Source organism: Apostichopus japonicus, chromosome 15 (assembly GCF_037975245.1).
Source record: "Apostichopus japonicus isolate 1M-3 chromosome 15, ASM3797524v1, whole genome shotgun sequence".
NCBI lineage: Eukaryota > Metazoa > Echinodermata > Holothuroidea > Aspidochirotida > Stichopodidae > Apostichopus > Apostichopus japonicus.
The window spans coordinates 6,065,682-6,087,258 of NC_092575.1; the positions used below are offsets into that span (position 1 = coordinate 6,065,682).

Genomic DNA, 21,577 nt, shown 5'->3' on the forward strand with positions numbered 1-21,577 from the left:
GTTTTGCATATTATATACTGAATGTGACTTGGGGTTTGCATATATATTCTATCACTGCTTATTAAATAAGAGCGTAGATAGAAATATCAGAGAATGTAGTTGCATTCGTATATATAGTTATTATTTTGCGAGTCATATAAACATCTCTATGTTCAACTCATGCATGGGGGTGATATTTAAGTAAATTCTTGCACAATATAAAGTAGTATTGGGACAAAATTTTGGTGAGCTGTTTCCTCTCAACTTAGACTGGACCATGCTTTTGTGTGAATCAATAATGACAAGTTACCCGATGTTGGTCATATGTTGTTGGTTTGGAATTGTCGGATGAGAATACTCAAAGATGCTGCATTTGAAAATGGACGACAATTTTGGCATTTGGATACAGAGAATGCCAAAAATCGATCCACAGCTTGGTAGCTTGTTTTGCCGCTAAGGTGTAAAATACTGAAATTTGTTCGTTATATTTGGAAAAGTGCACTGCACTGTTTAATCTTTTAACTTTAGTCCAGTTTCTATTCCCAATAAAGAATGCTGTTGTGATTACACTTCTATCCTGTTTGGGGTTTCACTTTTACTTTCTACTGCAAAAATTTGCATGATGGGGGACCTATTATACCGATGAACTACGTCCAAGAAAGTTTAATGTAGAAGCAGCAGGAAAGTAGGAGAATGTGTGTGTTGAGGGGGGGGGGGAGAGAGACGAGGAGGGGTGTGATAATAGAGACGACATGACTTCGACATGACATGACATGACACGACATGACAGGACCGATAATGATGTCCGGGATGGGTGTGGATGATATTTGCTTTAATGAGACATAAAGTTATGAACAGGAAAATGATTACAGAAATTACTATTCACATCCTCAGGAGTGCTTCATAATAACGATAATTAGTCGCTGGCCGAGGATGAGGTTTATTTGTGGTTACACCCCAACAGGGACATCTATGTCAGTCAAATGATGGCTCATCTGTTTCAATGAGGATAATTCCTGGTTACACCCCAACACGGACATCTATGTCCGTCAAATGATGGCTCATCTGTTTAAATGTCTCGTTCTTTCTTTCTTTCAGAGATTCTGCAGAGATAAAAAATGATCCCCTCTCAGCTCTGGTGAACCGATACGGTGGAGGAGGATCTAAGAGGAACGCCCTCCTTAAATGGTGTCAGCTTAAGACACAGGGGTACAAGGTGAGTCCAGCCATGATAATGCCGAGATGTGACTGGTCACTGTCAGAGAAGTGACCGAGTATAAAGTTCTCTTGCAGATCGAGTCAAGTCATTGCCGATGAATTTCTCGGCTCGGGTCGAGTCGATACCAGTACATTTACCTGACTCGGGGTTGACTCATTGCCAGTGGCTTTCCTGACTCGGGTCAAGTCAATACCAGGTTTTCCTGACTCAAATCATGGCATTGACTCAATTCACTGCATCATCTTTGTGACCAAAAAACTTTAAAAATTGTTTAAAGCTTGTTTACTTTTGGAATTTTGTGAATCAAGAATTCTCAGAGGTTAAGGCTGCAAGTTAGGCTCTCGAAAGATGACAGTGAATTAAGAGTGAAGGCTTATGGGAAGTCCCTCAAATTTTCATGTCTCACTTAATTCATAAAAAAGAAATATGGAGAACCTTTTGATGTATGAAATTTGCTCCATTATTCTGTAACAAAAGAAGACTAATCACATGGGAATCAATTCTGTCTGTAACCTTTTTTGCAAGCAGCTGTCACTGGTTAAGACTAACAGAATACTTAACAGTCTGCAGGTAACTAACTCTACAGATCATTCTGTTTATTTAGAAGTCAATTGCTTTATCTGAGACAAAAGAATAGTAAACATGTTTCTGGTCAAGGGAATTAATGCTTTCGTAAGAAAGTCATTAAAAGGGTAGCATGTCATTTGCAAACTTATATTTAAACAGGCTTTTTCGCTAAAGAACGTCCAAAAAATGGGAAAATTGATATAAATATATATATGTCAATGCCTCGCTGTTAGTGTTTTACATTTGACATTTCTTCAGGGCACAGACGTTACAAATTTCAGCAGCAGTTGGAACGACGGACTAGCCTTTTGCGCTCTTCTCCACAACTTCATACCATCGAAGATACCTTACGATGACTTGAACGGTCAAGATAAAGTAAGATATTTCAACTGTAAAATATATCTCTAAGCTATAACCCCATAGGGAAAGCATCACCCCTGTTAAAAGTGACTGCCACTGTGGGTGACGATTGTGTGTGATGATTTATAGGCAAACCACTTGTGTGAGGTGAATTTACCTCACTCCTCTCTTACCCCTGTCCGAGACCTGTACATTCTTACAGCCATTGGTAACAATTTTATTAATGCACCCCCTCCCCCTCCCACCCCACCCCTTTTTACCTCCTCAGAGAGTGTCATGTATTAATATGTATTGAGTTGCTTCAGATTTGAATGTTATGAAAAGAATTACCAATTGAATTTATGACCATCACAAATAATTTTTGATATGATCTGACAGTTAGATTGAGACTGTGGATACACCTATTTATTGTTTATTTATTGTTCTATTTATTTATTGTTCTGTTCACAGAGGCGTAATTTCACAGTTGCCTTCAAAGCTGCAGAAAGTTACGGTGTGGTCTCTATTCTGGTGAGTCCTGATTTCTGTCTGTAGGGCAAAAGATGCGTACTTTAGTTATATTGTCTTATGGCTAGTTAGCTTCGTATTACTCTTTATCTTACTAAAAGGTTTGTAAAACAAATTTGTCTGTAGATAGGTGACTTTCACCACTTATTCCAACTACCTTACTTGACTGGCAGAGTGATATACACTAATACAGGGGCTCTTGGGATTTGATTTCACACAGCCATTTTGGCATCTCAGCCAACTGGCTTAGTGATTTCCTTTCCACTTTGTGACATGAGACTTTTAATCAAACTAAACATGCACAATGTTATAACCATTGTTGACTCCATTATCAGCAAGGTTCCTACACTACTACCCATCAAATGTGAAGGTTCATCAAAGCTTTATGTGTTATATCATGTTTACAAGGATTTCCAGCTTTGACCCCTGTTGACCTAAAAAAACTCCCCAGGGTTTCTTTAAATGCTTCGATATGAGTCAACATGTCTGTTTACATGTTCTTTTATATGAATTAGTTTTCATTGTTAAAATGAAATTGCTTTCTCTACAGGAGTCGTGTCACTTATGATATTTAGTTCTCTTTGTTAGTTTTTTCAATATTTAACTTTTGCTTTGCACGGCCTTTAAAGCAATATTTTCAGACTAGTATGAGGAAGTAAAGACACTCATGGAAAAGTAAAAAAGTGACTGAATGTGATTTGTGGCTGTTTTACAGATCCTGTTCTTTCTCCATATTTATTTTCAACTTCCCAGGTCTCATTCCTATGTGTCATTTGCTTATACTGTAATTAAAAACCCTAACTGCCAGATTTCTAAGTTAATTTTTTCATGATACCATTCTACACTGACATGGAAAAAACAATGTTACTCATTAACTTTCATTTCAAAGTAATGATGTGAAAATTCATTTCAAAATAATGTAAGTAAAAAGTGAGGGAAATTTTGGGGAAAGTTTGGTGCGTGTGATTATTGTGACAAGAAAAGAGTCAAGACTGACAAACAGTGGGAATTAATTACCACTTCACTAATTAAATTGGCTCATTAACATCCACTTGGTAGTAAAATCTAATAATCAAAAATAAATAATTCATTAACTTTCATTTCAAAATAATGATATAAAAGTTAATTTCGAAGTAATGTAAGTAAAAGTTTGGAAAATGTTTGCCATGTTGCTTGTGTGCGTGTGATGAATGTGGCATGAACAAGTTCCAAGACTGACAAAAGGTGGGAATCAATCACTATTTCACTAATTAACTTGGCTCATTAACATCCACTTGGTGGTAAAATCTAGGAGGGTGTCTTATTTTGTGAAAAACTTGTTAAGTTTGGTAAAGGTGATGACCAAAGTTTTCAAACTGTTAACATCCCATCGCTTCTCCCTCTTATGACAGGGGGAGGGAGGGGGGCGGGTCAGGGGGTCTATATCCATTCAGTCCAGGGTCATTAAGGGGATCTGGGAAAATATGGAAGAGTGCCTGAGAAAATATGGGGTAAATAATAGGGTGTTCTCATTTTCAAAATACACTTAAGAACGAATTGAAGGTAGCAGATGGAGGATATGCAAAATGTGAATTCAAAGTTACTTCCTGATGCCACAGGATTTGGTCTTTCCTGAATTCACTAATGTTTCTCGAATTCAGAACAGATCCCTGTTAATTAACAGCGGAAATTAACATGCGTAAGTGAGAAATTGACAGGAAATGTGCGACTTATTATAAACATAGGATAGGATAGGACCTAAGGTGACTATGTTGAGAAAAGTAATGGTTTTAAAAGCTTTGATTAATACAGGAAATGTTGTGTGAAGAGATTAAGAGAAATAGGAAGTGATCGGTAACAAACAAGTTCAGGAGTAGTGATGAGCAAGGACTCTCTAATATGCTATGACAATATCCCTTGCAGCATGCTATGACATGTCCCTTGTAGCCTATGACAATGTCCCTTGCTAATGCTATGACAATTTCCCTCGCTGCATGCTATGACAATGTCTCTCGCATCATGCTATGACAATGTCCCTCGCTGCATGCTATGACTATGTCCCTTGCTGTATGCTATGACAATGTCCCTCGCTGCATGCTATGACAATGTCCATTGCTGCATGCTATGACAATGTCTTGCTGCATGCTATGACTATATCCCTTGCAGCATGCTATGACAATGTCCCTCGCTGCATGCTATGACAATGTCCCTCGCTGCATGCTATGACAATGTCCATTGCTGCATGCTATGACAATGTCTTGCTGCATGCTATGACTATATCCCTTGCAGCATGCTATGACAATGTCCCTTGCTGCATGCTATGACTATGTACCCTTGCTGCATGCTATGACAATGTGCCTCGCTGCATGCTATGACAATGTCCCTCGCTGCATGCTATGACAATGTCCCTCGCTGCATGCTATGACAATGTCCCTCACTGCATGCTATGACAATGTCCATTGCTGCATGCTATGATAATGTCCATTGCTGCATGCTATGACAATGTCTCTTGCTGTATGCTATGACACTATCCCTTGCTGTATGCTATGACAATGTCTCTCGCTGCATGCTATGACAATGTCCCTTGCTGCATGCTATGACTATGTCCCTTGCTGTATGCTATGACAATGTCCCTCGCTGCATGCTAGGACAATGTCCCCTACTGCATGCTATGACTATGTCCCTTGCAGCATGCTATGACAATGTCCCTCGCTGCATGCTATGACAATGCCCCTCGCTGCATGCTATGACAATGTCCCTCGCTGCATGCTATGACAATGCCCCTCGCTGCATGCTATGACAATGTCCCTCGCTGCATGCTATGACAATGTCCCTCGCTGCATGCTATGACAATGTCCCTCGCTGCATGCTATGACAATGTCCTCGCTGCATGCTATGACTATATCCCTTGCTGCATGCTATTACAATGTCCCTCATTGCATGCTATGACAAATTCCCTTGCTGCATGCTATGACAATGTCCCTCGCTGCATGCTATGACAAATTCCCTCGCTGCATGTTATGACAATGTCCCTCGCTGCATGCTATGACTATATCCCTTGCTGCATGCTATGACTATATCCCTTGCTGCATGCTATGACTATATCCCTTGCTGCATGCTTTGACAATGTCCCTTGCTGCACGTGTTAACCAGAATGCAAAATTCTATTGAGGTTTCTATGACTTAATTTGCCGACCCTTTGAGGAATCTGAAGCTCGCGTCTTGAGATACCATGTTTACAATATTTTCAAATACTGCACTCTCTTGGCTTTGTATGACCTTTGACCTCAATTAGCTTGTTGAACTCATTCTGGGTCATCCACATAGTAAGGGACTCCACTTTTACCTTGTTGAGATATCATGTACATACAAGCAAGGCTTCAGAAACACACATACAAACACACTCACACAAGAACTGTATCATTGTCAACAAATCTCACATGCTGCCTTGTTATAATCTTCTTGTCAACCCTAACCCCCCATCCACTCCTCCAAGAACTTGGCTAATTATTTTTCTTTTTTCCTCATCACAGGATATCGATGACATGGTAAAGATGGAACGCCCCGATTGGCAGTCCATCTTGGCTTATGTCACCAACATATATAAGAAGTTTGGAACATGAACGAGATCACCGACGAAATCGTCAGATACGGACAATGTTACATCTCCACTGAAGGTCAGGTACCGAAAGATAAATGTTTCTAGGAGACGTGAACATCTGAGAGTAATTGTCAGCTATCCTGCGTGGTACAACCTTCTTTCATCAAATCCCATCGTAGACCAGATATGGGACGATTAAAGAGTTGAACCGCTGATTTGGAACAAGGGTATTGCAGTGAATAGCAACACTTCTCTAATCTCTTCTAGCAAAATAGTTCTCTTCAAAGATGAAGAAAGATTATTTTGCAGCATTTTTTATGATCTTGTCACTCCTGTATTGACACAAGTTCTCATTCATTGCTGCAGGAATTATTTCCCTCACATATTAAAGGTGCTTCCAGGGAAACATATGTATTTATTAGTGGTCACATAAATTTGTTTTTGTGGTCCCGAGTTTATGAAGTTTCGTTTCTCATACCGTACTGAAGAAATGGCGTGGTGCTATATGTACACAAAAGCTGCTATACATCTGTTTAAGCAATTTGCCCATTTTGCATTTTGCTTTCTGATACCGATTAAATTAATCCCTGGGTTTAATACGGTATTAGTGCATTTCAACAGTAATTAAGAACAAAAACTAGTCTTGCCTTTAACGATTTATTCTCCTGATCAATCAATCAGCAGACAAACATAACTTCATGTACAAATTTTGTCTTCCACTAATTATGTTGTTGTCTCACTAATTATTAAAATATTAAGCGTGGGCATTTTATCATGTGGTGTTATCAATTACCTGCAAATTTTAGTTTGATTAGTTTGTGACCAGTTTCTAGAATTTACCTCATAAGTTGTAAATGATCAAATGGCTTCCACATATTATTAGTATGAAATTTCAAGCTTGGCTTTGGATGGATTAACTTTTCTAATTCTTTAATATAAAAGAGATCACTACTGGTAGGCCTACTTAAGGTAAATCCATCATTAACACCTGGCAGTAGAAATGCTCCTGCCCCCATCAAATAGGTTATGTGATCAGAGATGCCACTAGCAGTTGAAATTGATTGTGGGTCAGCGTGACTTAGAACTTCTGAAGAGCAGGGACGTAGCTAAGGCCTGATGATTGGGGGGGTGTAGTGGCTGAAATTCCAACTGGATGGGTTTTGGAGTCAGAAAATTCCGACTGCTGCCTTGTACCCCCCCCCCCCGGCACTCATCGTCAACGATAAGGTCAGTGTCAGTCAGACACCCCATCTTTCGCGACTGCACTTTTGTTCCGAACTTTTTTCAATACATTTGTACCTTATGGGGCAAAGTTTTTGCTTATGTTGATGGCACTTTTAAACTTCCGTAGATTAGCATTGAGTGTTTTAATTGTATACCATAGAGACAATGTATATCCCAACGTCGTAGCCAGGAATTTGAAAGGGGAAGCACTTTTTGCGATTGATATGGGGGAGGGGTCTAAGGGGAGGGGGTGTCCCCCTCCCCTTTGTTTTTTGAACAATTGAAGGTCCTTAGATGCGATCTGGTGCAATTTGTTGCCAGTTTCATCATTATCATATGATATCATATTATCAGTAGATTTTGTTTCCTGTTTGAATTCTTTTACATGTTCTTTTACATAATATATCAGAAAGACAAACATAGTGCTCTTTTACAATTTTTCCAAAAGGATGATTCTTGTTTATTGTCCAATGTCTGGCCTTAAATACATTTGACGAACTTAATTGATGGACAATATAAACTTTCATATTTTGTAAGACAGCCAGATTTGCAGTGGCCTAAAAAAATATCGTTATCTTCGTGTATTAACAGTGTAATAATTATTTATAGGAAGTGCGTATCACGTACGATTGATAGCTTAGCTTCATAACATGCTGTTCGTGAAACAACTTAGGACGAATCATAGAACAGATGAGAACGAACTTGTCGTCGTCGTTGTGCATACGGTTCGTGACATTCCATCGAGTGAGGTTAGGTAGGCAATATGTATTTTATTACGCAGTGGCCAACTGTAGGTTTGAAATAGGCTATAGGCTAAATTTATCTAATTGCATCTGCCAAACTAAGTAAGTAGTTGAATCAGTAGGCCTGCATGTTATTACGATTATAATCGAGTTAACGGAGTTGACGAGTATTCAAGATCAAAAGAGCACTGACAAAATACCATGCTAAAAAACAGTAGTTTTTAAACATTTTTTTCGACACTCAAAGGGGGGGGGGGAGCAGTCGCTCCCCTGCTCCCCCTGGCTACGTCCCTGGTATATCCTGAACTTACTTTAAGCTAGCGAACAGGGTCGACCCACCCAATAGCAAAATTAATACATAAATTTTCCGAAATGAAGCTGGCGAACGTTGTATTTTTTTTTAGAGTATTCAAAATCATACGAAGTTTTGTATGGTGGAGTATAAGGATCGCGAGATACAATTTCTCAATGTGACCAGGAAAACGTGGTAAATATGACTGATTAAAGGTCAATTTTGATCGAAAATTTTATGTCACTCACAAATTACAAGAACATATGAAAATAAGAGTGCGACAGTCAGAAAAATTAGAGCGCGACAGTCGGAAATTCCGAATTGAAGCTGGCGACAATCGGAAATTCCGACAGTCGGAAATTCCGACTGTCGCACTCAAATTTTCCAACTATCGTCATTTTTACCAAGATTGGGGGGGTGAGACACCCCCCCACACCCCCCCTCTAGCGACGTCCCTGCTGAAGAGAGATTGGCAGTAAATCTTATTTGGATTCCAATACCCTAAGTTACATACTGTAAACACACAAAATCTAGCCTAGGGCCTAGTCCAACTGTTAGGCCATAATGGTGTTAACACTCATGAATACATCCTGCTATCCTAACATGCTATTGCTAACTTGATAGTACAGATGTACCTGCATAATTTTTTTTTTTAATTAATGCAAACCACTGACTGCTTTCAAACTGTTGTTCACAGTGCTTTCATAACACACTGTTGCTTCCAAATCCATAACATTATCCTCTATGTCAAAAAGTAGGCTACGATAATATCAGCAGCCTAACCTGTTCATTACAAGGTAAGGCCCTTATGTTAGGCTTACACACATTGGCAATGTTATACTTAGAAGTAATAACTTAGGCTAGTAGTAATACTATCACTGCTAGTCTAGGCCTAGCTATATAAGTATTAGTTTGGCTATACCTGATAGATTTCTTTTTCAGATGACACATGTGAGGAGTAAATTCGTAGTGATTATCTTTTCACCGAGGCCAGCTCAATTGCAATTTTTCCTTCACTTTTTGAAATCATCATTTCTCTTTATTCTGACAGTTTAGAATCATTTTGCTTTCTGCTATGCAATTGATGCAAGATTCCACAATTCGCTGTGTACATACAATATACAGGTTAATTGCTGGTTGTGTACACCAGGGTTGCCAGTTTGTCTATGATGCAAATCAGGTAAAAAATGCTACCCACAAATTAGCTGTTTTGTTATGCAAATTGGGGTCTCTAATCTCCTAGATGTCTAGTCTCTTAGATGAACATTAGGTATGAACCTTTGGTGAAAAAATTCCAATGTTTGTACCAACGCACACCCCTATATGAAACCTTGAGTCAGACTGAACAACATGTAATGGTTGAAATGATTCTTTTGGGGGCATTCAACCATTTTCAGCTATTTATCTTGAAGTGGTAATAAATTAAAAAACCCCACAATGCTGATTGGATTGACATATAGTTTTCCCAATGCAATTTGCGATACGTCAAAATTCTCTTTTTTTTGCATTTTAAAATGCCAAACTAGCAATACTGACGTACACTGACAAGTGAACAGTGGTCGTGTGAAGTTTATCAGGTTTGGCATTAAATTAATTCCAGTCGTTCTTTACGGTGATCCATGGAGATCTATAAGACAGAACCATTTTCTGTGAATCACATTGTGTGAAAATGACTGGTTAAAGGAGTTTAATGCCTTGGCCTATATACTGTTTTTAATGTGACTCGATTGTACTTGAAGTTGGTTTGGTTTGTTTGAAAGAAATGTTTCCAAATTTATGAATAAACAAATAAAAAATGTTACAAGGAGAAATGGTGAAAAAAAATCAGAGATTTACTGATGCATGTTACATTCCTTATTGACGGTGACCAAATTCATTTTTTTGATGTCGTTGCTCGAGTGAATTGAGCCATTTGAGAAATGCTAAATGGGTTTGTACTTCTCTGTTCATCCGAATTTCTACCATTCCCCTCTGGTTTTTTTTTTATCAGCTGACATTCCATAACAATTGATAAAGTACAGCATTCCTTGCAAAAACAATAGAACTTTCCATTTTTGTTATTCAGGAGTTTGTACTTCTAGAACTAAATTCTCAATAGTGATGCTTGTAGAATGTTATATTAATTATTAATTATGAAGTCTTGGTTATGAAGTATTTTGGTGCTTTCAGATATGAACAAAACAGGATTAATGTGATATGCTATCATGCATAATGTTGCAATTTTGAAAACATCTACCTAGCTAATATATTTACTAATTACTGCATATATATTACAGTAAAGGTCAAAATTATCTTCCTTTGTTTTACCAAAGCAAGACCCTTAGTACCAATCAGTGCTTCCGTAAGTTTCCAACCAGGTAGGAAACAGCAGTAAAGACCTGTAATTACATTATTCCTCCTTCTTGAAGTTTAAACAAAACATTATAGATTTGTACTTTCAACCATAGGGACCAAGTAATAATAGATTATTTCAATGACGTGATGATGACATCACACTGAAAAGTGATCATTTTTTGAGTGTTTTCAACCTGGTAAGGAAGAGTGGAAAGGAAAGATACGAAGATCACTACTTACTTCTGTGTAATTGGATTTTTAACAAACTTTTTGAGCAGTTTTAGCTCATTTATAAATCTCATTAATATAATGGTTCTATAAGTAAATAGAAGCCAAAGAACTGACTTGGTATTTGGTAATGCAAACAAAAATTTGAAAAGAGAAATTCTTGAATAAAGTGGGATTCAAACCAGCGATCTTAGGTTTGGTCCCTTATATAGCCATTTCTTTGTTGGGGGTACCTGTTATATGCCACAGTACCTTGCGTAACATGTAACCAGGTATCACACCACCTTTTCATTTGAAACAGACCCGATTTGCCAACAGGGAAAAGATTTCTAGAGAAATCTGGCTTTTGGCTTTTCCTCTTATACAAACAACACAAAAGGTTATCAGGTGAGAAGTCTGGCTATTAATAAAAAGTTTGTTTAAAATACAAACATGAATCATTGTGCTGTTTGTTTTGTTTAAAATCGATCAAGGTAAAAATCTCATATTTATGTTTATTATATTTTCGTATGGTTACGTGTTATCTTACAGAGGCTACATTATTTTACAGTGTTTTCATAGAACCTTGCTTCAACATTTATTCTTTTATTTGAGGGTATGCTATCCTGCTTAACTGAAAGGTGTATAACTTATAGCTTCCCTTTTTTTTCTTTTTTTGTGTACCCAGTTGCTATCATCGAGAAAAATATCCTGCCTTAATGTTGCAGTGTTAGGTTGCACACATTGTAATTTACGTTAACCTACCTTGGTTTCAAATTGTCCATATTTAAGAGCAACTGAAATGTATTTTTTGTGAAAAATGAGAAGACTAAGAAACCGTAGAGAAATAATTTAAATAAAACATTTAACATGTAAAATGATAAAACAAGTATAGACTTAAATCTTTAATGAATAAGAAGGTAATAATTCACCGAAATTATCACCAAACTTTACTACTTTAATTTATTCACCCTCTTTTATTTATGCTAAAATATGATTCAAAGAAATTACAAAAATGATAAGAAATATCATGTTAATTTATTTTCAAAATTGGACTCAATTACTTGGAACTATCAGAAGACTATAGTCCTATTTTCAACCTCGATGTGCATAAGCTAGGTAAAAGCACATCCTTCTCATGCGATGTCGCCTTCGCTGCTTTACACGTTACATAATGTCTTTTAGCTCTAATCCAAAGGCCAATTTGGGTCATGTCTGAAAATACAAACTTCTATACAACGTAGTCTAGTACAGGGATTCTCAACAGGCTACCTGTCTCTTAAACAAGATTTCATTCTGACCCACAAAAGATGATCCATCGACCACCTTGTACTTATCAGGTATGCAGGCATTTTTCAACCTTAAGCCTTGAGCAACCTAACAGCCTACCATAAAAATCACTCAATCTAGGTGTAGTAAGATATTGGTTCTTCCAGGGCCTTGTCAAAATGTCAAGCATTAATTTTAGAACCCTTCCATCTTATTATCGCTTGCATAAAACCAGAAGCATCCATTAGATTTTATTCAGATACATATATCTTCAAAGACAACAGGCTTGTTTCGATCCTTAAAGTTTATATAAACGGTAAGCTCCATTTGTGGTATTTAGAGTAAACACCTATTGATGAAACCTAGTGTGAAAAGGGAGCAGGGTTGATCGTTTTGGTTCCAGCTGTGTTAAGCCATTTGAGTGACGGTGCTAAAAATTTATCATTCTACGTTAACAAGTGATGGACGTCAAGGCTGGATATTGGAAATTAATTTTAAACTGGTGTCTCTGATCTGTGAACTGTTTAGTCTGCAATGCTTCTAATGTATTCGTGGTTTATTTATTAAGCTGTCTTTTTCTATGCAAATGTATCCACCATCTTTATTCCACCGCGCACTGTATTCTCGTGCAAATTTTTTTTCCTACAGGTGCAAATTTTTTTTCCTACAGGTATGCTTTTATATGAATATGCAAATGTCTCCACAGAATATAAAACATTCTCAAATTTAAGAGAGAAGAGTAATTTTTTCATCATCTGTACATATGAATTGTAAATGTCAGTATTCTTGGAATAGATGGTTTTGTGAGTGTTAACAGCAAACAATCAAAGCTATTTCCTTTCTTCTTTTGTTTCATGATACACTCTCATCGCGAGTATATATTAGTACGACCAATTTACTACTCAGGAAGGCATGGCAACTGTTCATACCTTAAAATTACTCTCCATTTTGAAGATCTGCTTACTGCAAAAAAAGCCTTTGCAATATTTTTCAATAAGAAATATCAGGTTAACCAGAGAGGTACTGAAATGTGTTGGAAAGTAAAGCTTAGCTACAAAGATAATTTTGATCAAAACAAGGTACACATTGGAAAACTATGCAGCATGCACTATCTGCAGGTTTTCTAACTTTCCACAGGTGTTATCAAATGCACTGCGATTTTATAGTGCCTACTGTGTCTTGGCCAACATATGTCACCTCGGCCTTCCCCAGATCCCGTTGGAGAGACCCTGGATCCACCACTGAATATTACTCATTAATTGAATAATTAATAGAATAATTAATTAATTGTAATCCAATTGTGCCTAGGAGACAAATGCAAAGTATAAAAACAAAGATTACTGCTTTAAAACGTAAGTTTGATTTTCAGTGCTATTAATAGGAGATTTGGATGAAACCAATCCCCCTAAATTGTAAATATTGCACTTTTGTCTGATAACATGATGTGTGGCGACAAAAACTCGGCATAGACACGAGGGATTTGTGTTAATGCAATATAAGGCCTCACAGAAGGACCAAATTAAACTACACACCCCTGTTTTATTATTAAAATAAAGAAACTTCCTTAAAAACTAATTTTTTTTCACAGATACCTTGACTTTTCAATACACAGATAAAACAGTCAAAACTCAAACATTGTCCCTGACTATATCCCTTGGCTCTACTGTTTGGCTCTTGGCTCTACCCTTGGCTCTACAGAGGCTCCCTTGGCTCCCTTGGCTCTACAGAGGTTTACTGGCTCTTATTGTGTTGTCTGCAGTCTCATATCTCTAATGCCTGTAGCGCACTGACAGACTGATCGATACTTAACTCAACACGACTCGACCGTCGTTACATGGATGATCATGGATAGCTGGGCTACGACGGATCAAGATCTTGACCCTCGGCTTCAATCTGGAAAACTGAAAAGGCAGCGTTTCTCTCGACTGGCAGTCGGGAGTTTTTTGGTGTTTCCACCAAAACTTCCCGATCTTAACAAATGTGACCAATCACAGAATATTGGGATGTGACCGAAATGAGATTCAGTCATCAACAGCAAAAACAGTATTTCGTGTTTAATCATCGATCAGTCATTGTGCAGGGGAGGACGAGTCGAGTCTCTCTGATTCCAAACTCATGGTTTGTGATTGTTAAAGATGTTTTAAAGTCACTTAAAACTCTTCCTCTGTTTAATTGCTGATACGTGTTCCCTTGCACCATCCACTGGTGAGTCGGTCGGTCCGTCAGTCCTGTTCTGCTATCTCACCCTCTGGACTTGTTCAAGTATAAATTTCTTCTTGATGAATTAATTCCATCTTCATCTTCTGTCCTTCTTCCCTCTCTTCCTTTTCCTCTTGTTCTTAATTTCCCTGATGAAAAAAATCACAAAATATTGAGACATTTCTTTAATTCTACATTCTCCAAAAGTAAAGTTTCAATATTGTGGAATTTTTGATTAAAATTACTGTCACATTTTCAACAGTTTATTCAAATTCCTTATGAAGTAGTGTTTACACTACAACCACAATTCACCAAAACATTCAAGGATCGGCAAACGAGTGAATTACTTTCAGGACTTCATTCTAACAGCACTTCAGACGTTTTTCACAGTGATGTAGTACTCGCACACGGTGAGAAGTACTCGGATGTTTTAGTACTCTTCATTCAGCACTCGCACTCAGACTCGCATTCTACTTAAAGAACTTGGTACTCGCTCTTGTCATGTTTCTGTTGAGTTTTCAGTCTTCCACACTATCGAATTCTTGGCCTCAGTCATCCACCAAATTAGTAAAATCTTATCATCTATAATATCGTAAATACTAAAGATTTGCAGGTTTTGCAATTGATTTCTCTTCTGCTTGCTAGGTACACCAAAAGAATAGACAATATCCTACATATTGAATGTTTAAAGCGCAAGAGCAACCGAACTGTTGCAAACGGTTCAAAAGCGGACCTGGGTAAATGATTAACAGACTCACTGATTTAATGCTGCGTTGATCGAATTCTGTACGACAGAGGCGATAAAGACTGGAGTCTTGAAGGTGGCTTTCATCTTTTCTAATGAACTGACCAGCTGAGACAGGTTAGGAGGCTAATGGGTGTGAAGAAAAACAATGAAAAAGAAACAGTTGACCGATCAGAAAGACTACAACAGATCCAGGACGGTTAAGTAATAATTGCTGTTGTTTAATGATAATCAGAAGGGAAAATACTAAAACAAAAGCAAACCAACAAAACAGATATGTTTTTATGTTTTATTCTAAATGATCAGTACAGAGAAGTACAGATGGTCATTGGTAACAGGTTAGCTAAAGCTTATTATACATATACAGCACAGATATTAATGAGGTGATGTCTAGATCGAAATATTTTCTAAACAAGGAATTTTCATTAGTTCACCAATTGACCACCCAAATGTCCTTCAAACCTCGCCATGACAACAGTTATGACACTGCAACTCTACACTGGGCTGCTCTTTAAATAAGTCTCATGGAGTGTCTCATTATAGGGGACCATAGATAAGGAGAATTACCATAGTAACCAATCAGGTGAAAGATGGCAGACACTTTATGAAATTCACATCGTATATCATGTTCATATCATTCCTATTTTCTTCATGGGAGGAGGAGGAGGGGGAGGAGGGGGAGCAGGGGTCCATCTGCAAGGATCGACCAGTACTGGGATACTACTGGACTTGAAAGCAGTATTCATGTTAACCAAGATCCATAATACACAGTTCCATCATTGCATTTGATTTTACTGACCTATTACATTTATGCCTCTCTATAATGCCTTTGGGTAAACTCACATATCTCTTGCACTCGATAAAAAGATGGGTGAGAATGGTTTAAGACATCATTTGGACCTTACCTCATTTGATGACCTGTGAGCAAAAACAGAAAACTGCTGCACGGCGACCAGAATCTCTCTTACAAACTTTGGTTTGGAGCTGCTGGTGTTCTCTAGGACGTTGGATAGTGCCTTGATGCAGGAAGAAAGAAAGAGAAGATGCAAATGAGACACTTTCTGCTCTTAACTTCCATGGATTGAAGTAATATTATCAAATTGTAATCCATCCTGACTTGGACATTTGCTGTAAAGGTTCATCAGTAATGCCCACAAAGTCTAGGAAGCTCAACTTGTTAGAAATATCCTACAGTACAGTCTCAGAGGTTTTTCACTTTCAGATTATTCTCTGACTATGAGGAAAGCCAAATTAGATGTGTGAACATCTCAGAAGATGGAAAATAACACTAACAGTGGCAGTTAAATAGGTTGTGATAATGTTCGACCATATTTGGATTTCTAGAATATTTGCAGGCAACACAGGTGAACTTTAATACCCACTCTTTGGAACTTATTGCCTGGTGTCTCCCACATTTGTGGGCAAAACAGTCTACTTACAACTGAGCTTCAGACAGTAATTTTCATAACACCAAAACAAGCAAAACGTACATTGTTTTTCAATTTCAGGAAAATTCCTGCAGCTTTCAGTACAAGCAAAATGTTTAGTTATTGTTAATAAGCAACAGAGCAGACAAAATTAAATTCTTCCAATCTGATATACAATGATAGTTTTACCTTATTCAGCGATTTCTGTACAGTAGTTACTAGATCGGCATGTTCACTCTCAGAGCCCTGAGAAAGACAGAGAGAGTTTATTTAACCATCCGTGTCGGATAAAAACCACTGAAGATGCTATTATTTCATTAAATTAAAGAACGATTAAGACAGGAATGAACCTAAAATCGCTTCTTGAATCTATGGAACAAGCAACAGTGATATGACAATGTGATGTTAGATCATTGAAAATACTTCTCACCATTAAAGTTTCCATGATACAAACTCCCCCTTCCCCTCCCATCCTCATGGGTCCTGAATGATTAGTCCCAATACAGTATCATACTGAAACTAAACTAAACAAAAACCTGTCAATAGGTTACCCATTTCATCTCTTAGCAACCACTTACAGCCAGATTGAATTGTTGACTCTTATAAGTTGTTACTCCTAAAAGCTCCAAATTCAAATTTTGAAAATGCAAAGACTCATTCAAAATAAAAATAAATTTAAAAAAAAATCCCTACAAATTTCTGCTATTATTTTGAATCAAGAGCCTTACATAGTAACTGAATGTTTAGCACAGTTATACTGGAATTTCTATAACTCTAAAAAGTAAGCATAAATACCTTGAATTGAGCCTTACAGATGGCTGAGAGCATCACACACGCTTGAATCTAAGTAAGATGAAATATATATATATACAGTGACTTACAATACCTCAAGTTACAAGCATAAAATGAGAGGGGGGGGGGTGGGTTCCTATGGTTGTGACATATATGATATCAATCCTATGTAATGGTAAATGTGTGTACTGCAAGAAAACACCAAAAATAGGGGTACATCAATCACAAAAAGCAAATTTATTTCCTTTGAAAGACCAGCTGAAACAGCTTTCATAATGAAGAAATCATTTGAAAAAATTAATTTTCCATGGAGAAACTGTTCTTCACACATCAACCACACATCACCCAACATTTTTTGTGTAAATTCAAGAACCAATGAACAGACATGGGAATGTATTACACCCATCTGAGGGATAGAAGTCATCATCATCAGTGAAGGTCCCAAACACTTTTCAATATTCTTCAAAGGAACGTCTTGGTAAAAATATCAATATTTACTGAATAGACAATTCACAAAGTTACACTTGCATATGCACCAGTTTCCTTCTACAAGGTCATATCTTAACAACCAACATTCACATTTCACAGTCATTTTTTTTACATAGACATATCCCCAACAACATCATTCACCAATACAATAGCTATGCTAATTACTGCTCTTCCCTGATATATATAATGCCATTCATAGCATACCTGTCTGTAGGTCAATAGTCCTGTGTTAATGTACTCTGCAAACTCCTCTACTAACAGCCAGGCTACTTCCTGCAACAGAAGACAATAAATAAATAGGGTTATTAAAGGTACCAGACAAAAGTCGTTCATTGTCGATAGCAGGATAACGGGAGTGCAAGGTAGGGTCATTGGGGTCAGTATGTTGATCTCTTTCACAGACTCGATGGGGTTTATTTTATCGTCGTGACAAAACTCGCCAAACTACGTGCATGTTTATACATTGCGTGGGAAGTTAAACACACATAACAGTTATGGTAACAATGTTGTTTTTTTCTTATCTCATTATAACGATAGGTGTCATAACTGTTTTGGTAAAACATGACCCAATCTTCCAACTAATATCATTAGCAAGAGTGAAAAAGTTACACTTCATGAAAGGATGTCTCGAGGCACAAAATTAAACATTGTAACAAGTTTGGTGAGTTGAACACCATTAAAAAAATACTGCTCTCAGTCCAGATTGTACTTCTATAACACTAATAGGTCTTGAGAAATGACCCCTTAGATACATGAGGCTCAAATATTAAAGTGGCTGGTATACTCAGTCTAATACATAGATACTTGAATAAGTTCCTCAGATGCAACAGAAGCCTTAATGGGAAAACACTTTTTAGACCAGAAATGACATGTTTCATAGTGTAGTACAAATAAGTCGAGGACAAATGCTAGCGACTGTACAGAAAAACGAAATTCTGCTCACCGGAACCTTCTGAATCAGATTCAGAAACAAAACAGGTTGCAGGTTAGTTGATCTACGAGAATGGGAAGAAAATAATTGGTTTATTTGATCATATAAACACAGCATAAAATGGCACAAAAAGTTTCACATGACTTGTCGTAGGAATATAACAAAATGTATGTAAGTTATAATTTAGATCTTTCGATGTAAATAAAGAGAACAATAATTATTTAGAAATAAAAAAGACCAAGAGTCAAGCATATTTACATACAATCCACTCAAAATAGTACCTCCTGTATTCTGTTCAAAATCTCATCCATTCCATGGCGAAAATTAATAAATAAATAAAAACAAGTACTATACCAAACAAGAACCTAGTCACAGTCTGTTACTGATTAACATAGCAGAAGATACCAGTGTCTCTGTATGTACCCAAAGTGCTGAAAGTTGATGTCAAAGGCAATTAGTCCCTGAACTAAGTAGAAGTTCAAGTGAACACAGGTTTACTAGCTGTATGTAACACACTGTAAGACAAATATCAAAACAATTACTTATGAAAACATTAACTTAAACATCTATAGCATGACTTACCTCTTAGTCATGAAATCTGCCAGGGCTGATGAATATAACGTTTTTATTCCATCCAACTCAACAGGTTTCCTCTGAAAGTACAGAAGTCAAAGCACATGTTACATATTGAATATTTCTACGGCTATGCAGAAGTTATCTGGCTAAAAGACTAAAATGGTCATCTCCCTCCCCTCTTCCCCCTCCTCTTTCCCCCTCCCCTTCCCCTTCCCCCTCCCCTTCCCCCTCCCCTCTTCCAAACCCTAGATATATGCAGGGGCCATGAATGCCTGCCTTCCTCATTGTCTTCCAAATCGCTTCTGATGATTCAACCAAATATTGAAATTCAATTTTTCAGTGTGATAACCTTCTACTCTATACATGGTAGCCAACTGGTCCAACACGCCTCTCCATGAACTAGGTGATTTTCAAGGTTTTTCAATCTCTCCCCTCCCCTCCCCACCTGCAAGCTAAGAGTTCTATTGCAAGGCTGCAAGAGCAAATATAGCATACATTTCGATCACATTTATACTATCAACTCTGATGTATTGTGGCCTGTTGTGGCAGGTAGAGTCTGTTTGCTTGCCACCAAAGCAATCGATGGCAACCTTCGTATTTAGTCTCAGAAGACACAATTGCTGGGGCTTTCAAATAAAACAGAGGCGCACTGTTCTTTATATCTTAAGAATCACTGGAGAATTTTCCATAAAATTAGTACACATCTGCAGTTGTTGAAAAAACTGCTAATGAACACAAAAGGACATGAAAAAACAACTGAAGGTGCTTACCATTTTTTCATTATTATGACAGGCATTCATAACTTTAACCTAATGAAGAAACAAAGAGAGTGAGAAAAGCATTGAAGCACAATTAACAAACGATGAGGATAGTATCTACCGATAGTCTGGCAAGAAAAAACATGAAATTACAAAATACAACTTTAAGACTGTTGATGTTCAATGCTTTATGTATGTTACTATATTATTACAGTATTAAATTAAAAGGGCTGGACTTTCAATTTAAAATTACTTGCAACTTCTACTCTTAGGTCAATAGCAAAAAGCAACATATTGTCTTTAACTCTGTCAAATATTACCTTGTCAAACAAAATATGATATTTGAGTATTTCTAGGTAGTTGTATTGTGCTGTAATGCAATGGCATTCGAATCAAATCAGGCCCTTGGTGTAGTTAGTTCACTGGGCCCCAGTTTTGAAATATAAATTTTTTCCTATTTTCCCAAAGTTCATTATGGATTTCAGAAGAAGTTATTCTTCATCCCACATATCCACAGGCCCTCTTCTTGGCCTAGACCCTACCACTGTTGTTCCTTTGACCTCCCCCCTCCCCCTTCTGTTTATTGGATTTACTTGTACCTTTGTGCATTCTGATGAAGCCATGTAATAATTACACATAAATTGAATATCTAACCAAGAGATCTCAGAGGTCACATCCTTTTCATTGGTCTCTGCTGATGAGTTATTCACCATTTAATCCAATATGGAAATGAGATTGTATCACAACTCTAATATACTTTACATTAGTCTGCAAACACACTTTGGTGTCTATGCAGTACAGTGTGTTTTTCATTGACTAAAGAAACATATATGTTTCTAGACATGAATCTTTACTGCTATTGGTTGATTACGTTAACACCATATCATGACAAATTCAGTTCAAAATGGAAGCTTTAATGTGACTATAAAACTTATACAAGGCACACACACTGTTTGATATTCAACAACAGACTGCCAAAGCACCTGATAGTATAAACTTAATATTGGATCATACCATGATAAAAATCATCAGTTATGTTATATATATCCCTACCACATACGCCTATGTACTGGTGTAATATAATACATCTCTACAACATCGTAATATGCCTAATACGTAAACAGATCAATTGTAAATCATCTTTATTACTGGCCATATTATCTTAGACATCACAACAGCAGTTATATTGTTACACGCATGTACTATACATAATAAATATACATTACAATAACCATAACAATGATATACTAGTGCTAACTTCATCTCTATTTTGATACAATGGCATTGTGGGATACAATGTGAATATGGTGGCCTTGAAAAGTCACAGGCAATAGAACAATATTCTGACCACAAAAGTTCCTCACAAAGCTACAACATCA

The 21,577-nt window shown here is 37.2% G+C and overlaps 2 protein-coding genes across 3 annotated transcripts in view; one reads left to right on the forward strand and one right to left on the reverse strand.

The window, feature by feature from the left end:
• Nucleotides 1–10,349, forward strand: part of LOC139980527 (cytospin-A-like) — a 33,787-nt gene extending 23,438 nt beyond the window's left edge. For both annotated transcript variants that reach the window (XM_071992226.1, XM_071992225.1), the window contains exons 3-6: nucleotides 1,078–1,195; nucleotides 2,024–2,140; nucleotides 2,576–2,635; nucleotides 6,145–10,349. In XM_071992226.1, the coding sequence (XP_071848327.1) occupies nucleotides 1,078–1,195; nucleotides 2,024–2,140; nucleotides 2,576–2,635; nucleotides 6,145–6,234 (385 nt within the window). In that variant the 3' untranslated portion in view covers nucleotides 6,235–10,349. The remainder of the gene's footprint in view (nucleotides 1–1,077; nucleotides 1,196–2,023; nucleotides 2,141–2,575; nucleotides 2,636–6,144) is intronic.
• LOC139980526 (myb-binding protein 1A-like protein) overlaps nucleotides 6,708–21,577 on the reverse strand; it is a 39,996-nt gene continuing 25,126 nt past the window's right edge. Inside the window, exons 28-36 of the mRNA XM_071992224.1 lie at nucleotides 20,211–20,249; nucleotides 19,447–19,517; nucleotides 18,877–18,928; nucleotides 18,138–18,206; nucleotides 17,448–17,495; nucleotides 16,842–16,898; nucleotides 16,131–16,241; nucleotides 15,239–15,351; nucleotides 6,708–14,629 (exon numbers count right to left, since the gene is read on the reverse strand). Of these exons, the coding sequence (XP_071848325.1) occupies nucleotides 14,578–14,629; nucleotides 15,239–15,351; nucleotides 16,131–16,241; nucleotides 16,842–16,898; nucleotides 17,448–17,495; nucleotides 18,138–18,206; nucleotides 18,877–18,928; nucleotides 19,447–19,517; nucleotides 20,211–20,249 (612 nt within the window). The 3' untranslated portion in view covers nucleotides 6,708–14,577. The remainder of the gene's footprint in view (nucleotides 14,630–15,238; nucleotides 15,352–16,130; nucleotides 16,242–16,841; nucleotides 16,899–17,447; nucleotides 17,496–18,137; nucleotides 18,207–18,876; nucleotides 18,929–19,446; nucleotides 19,518–20,210; nucleotides 20,250–21,577) is intronic.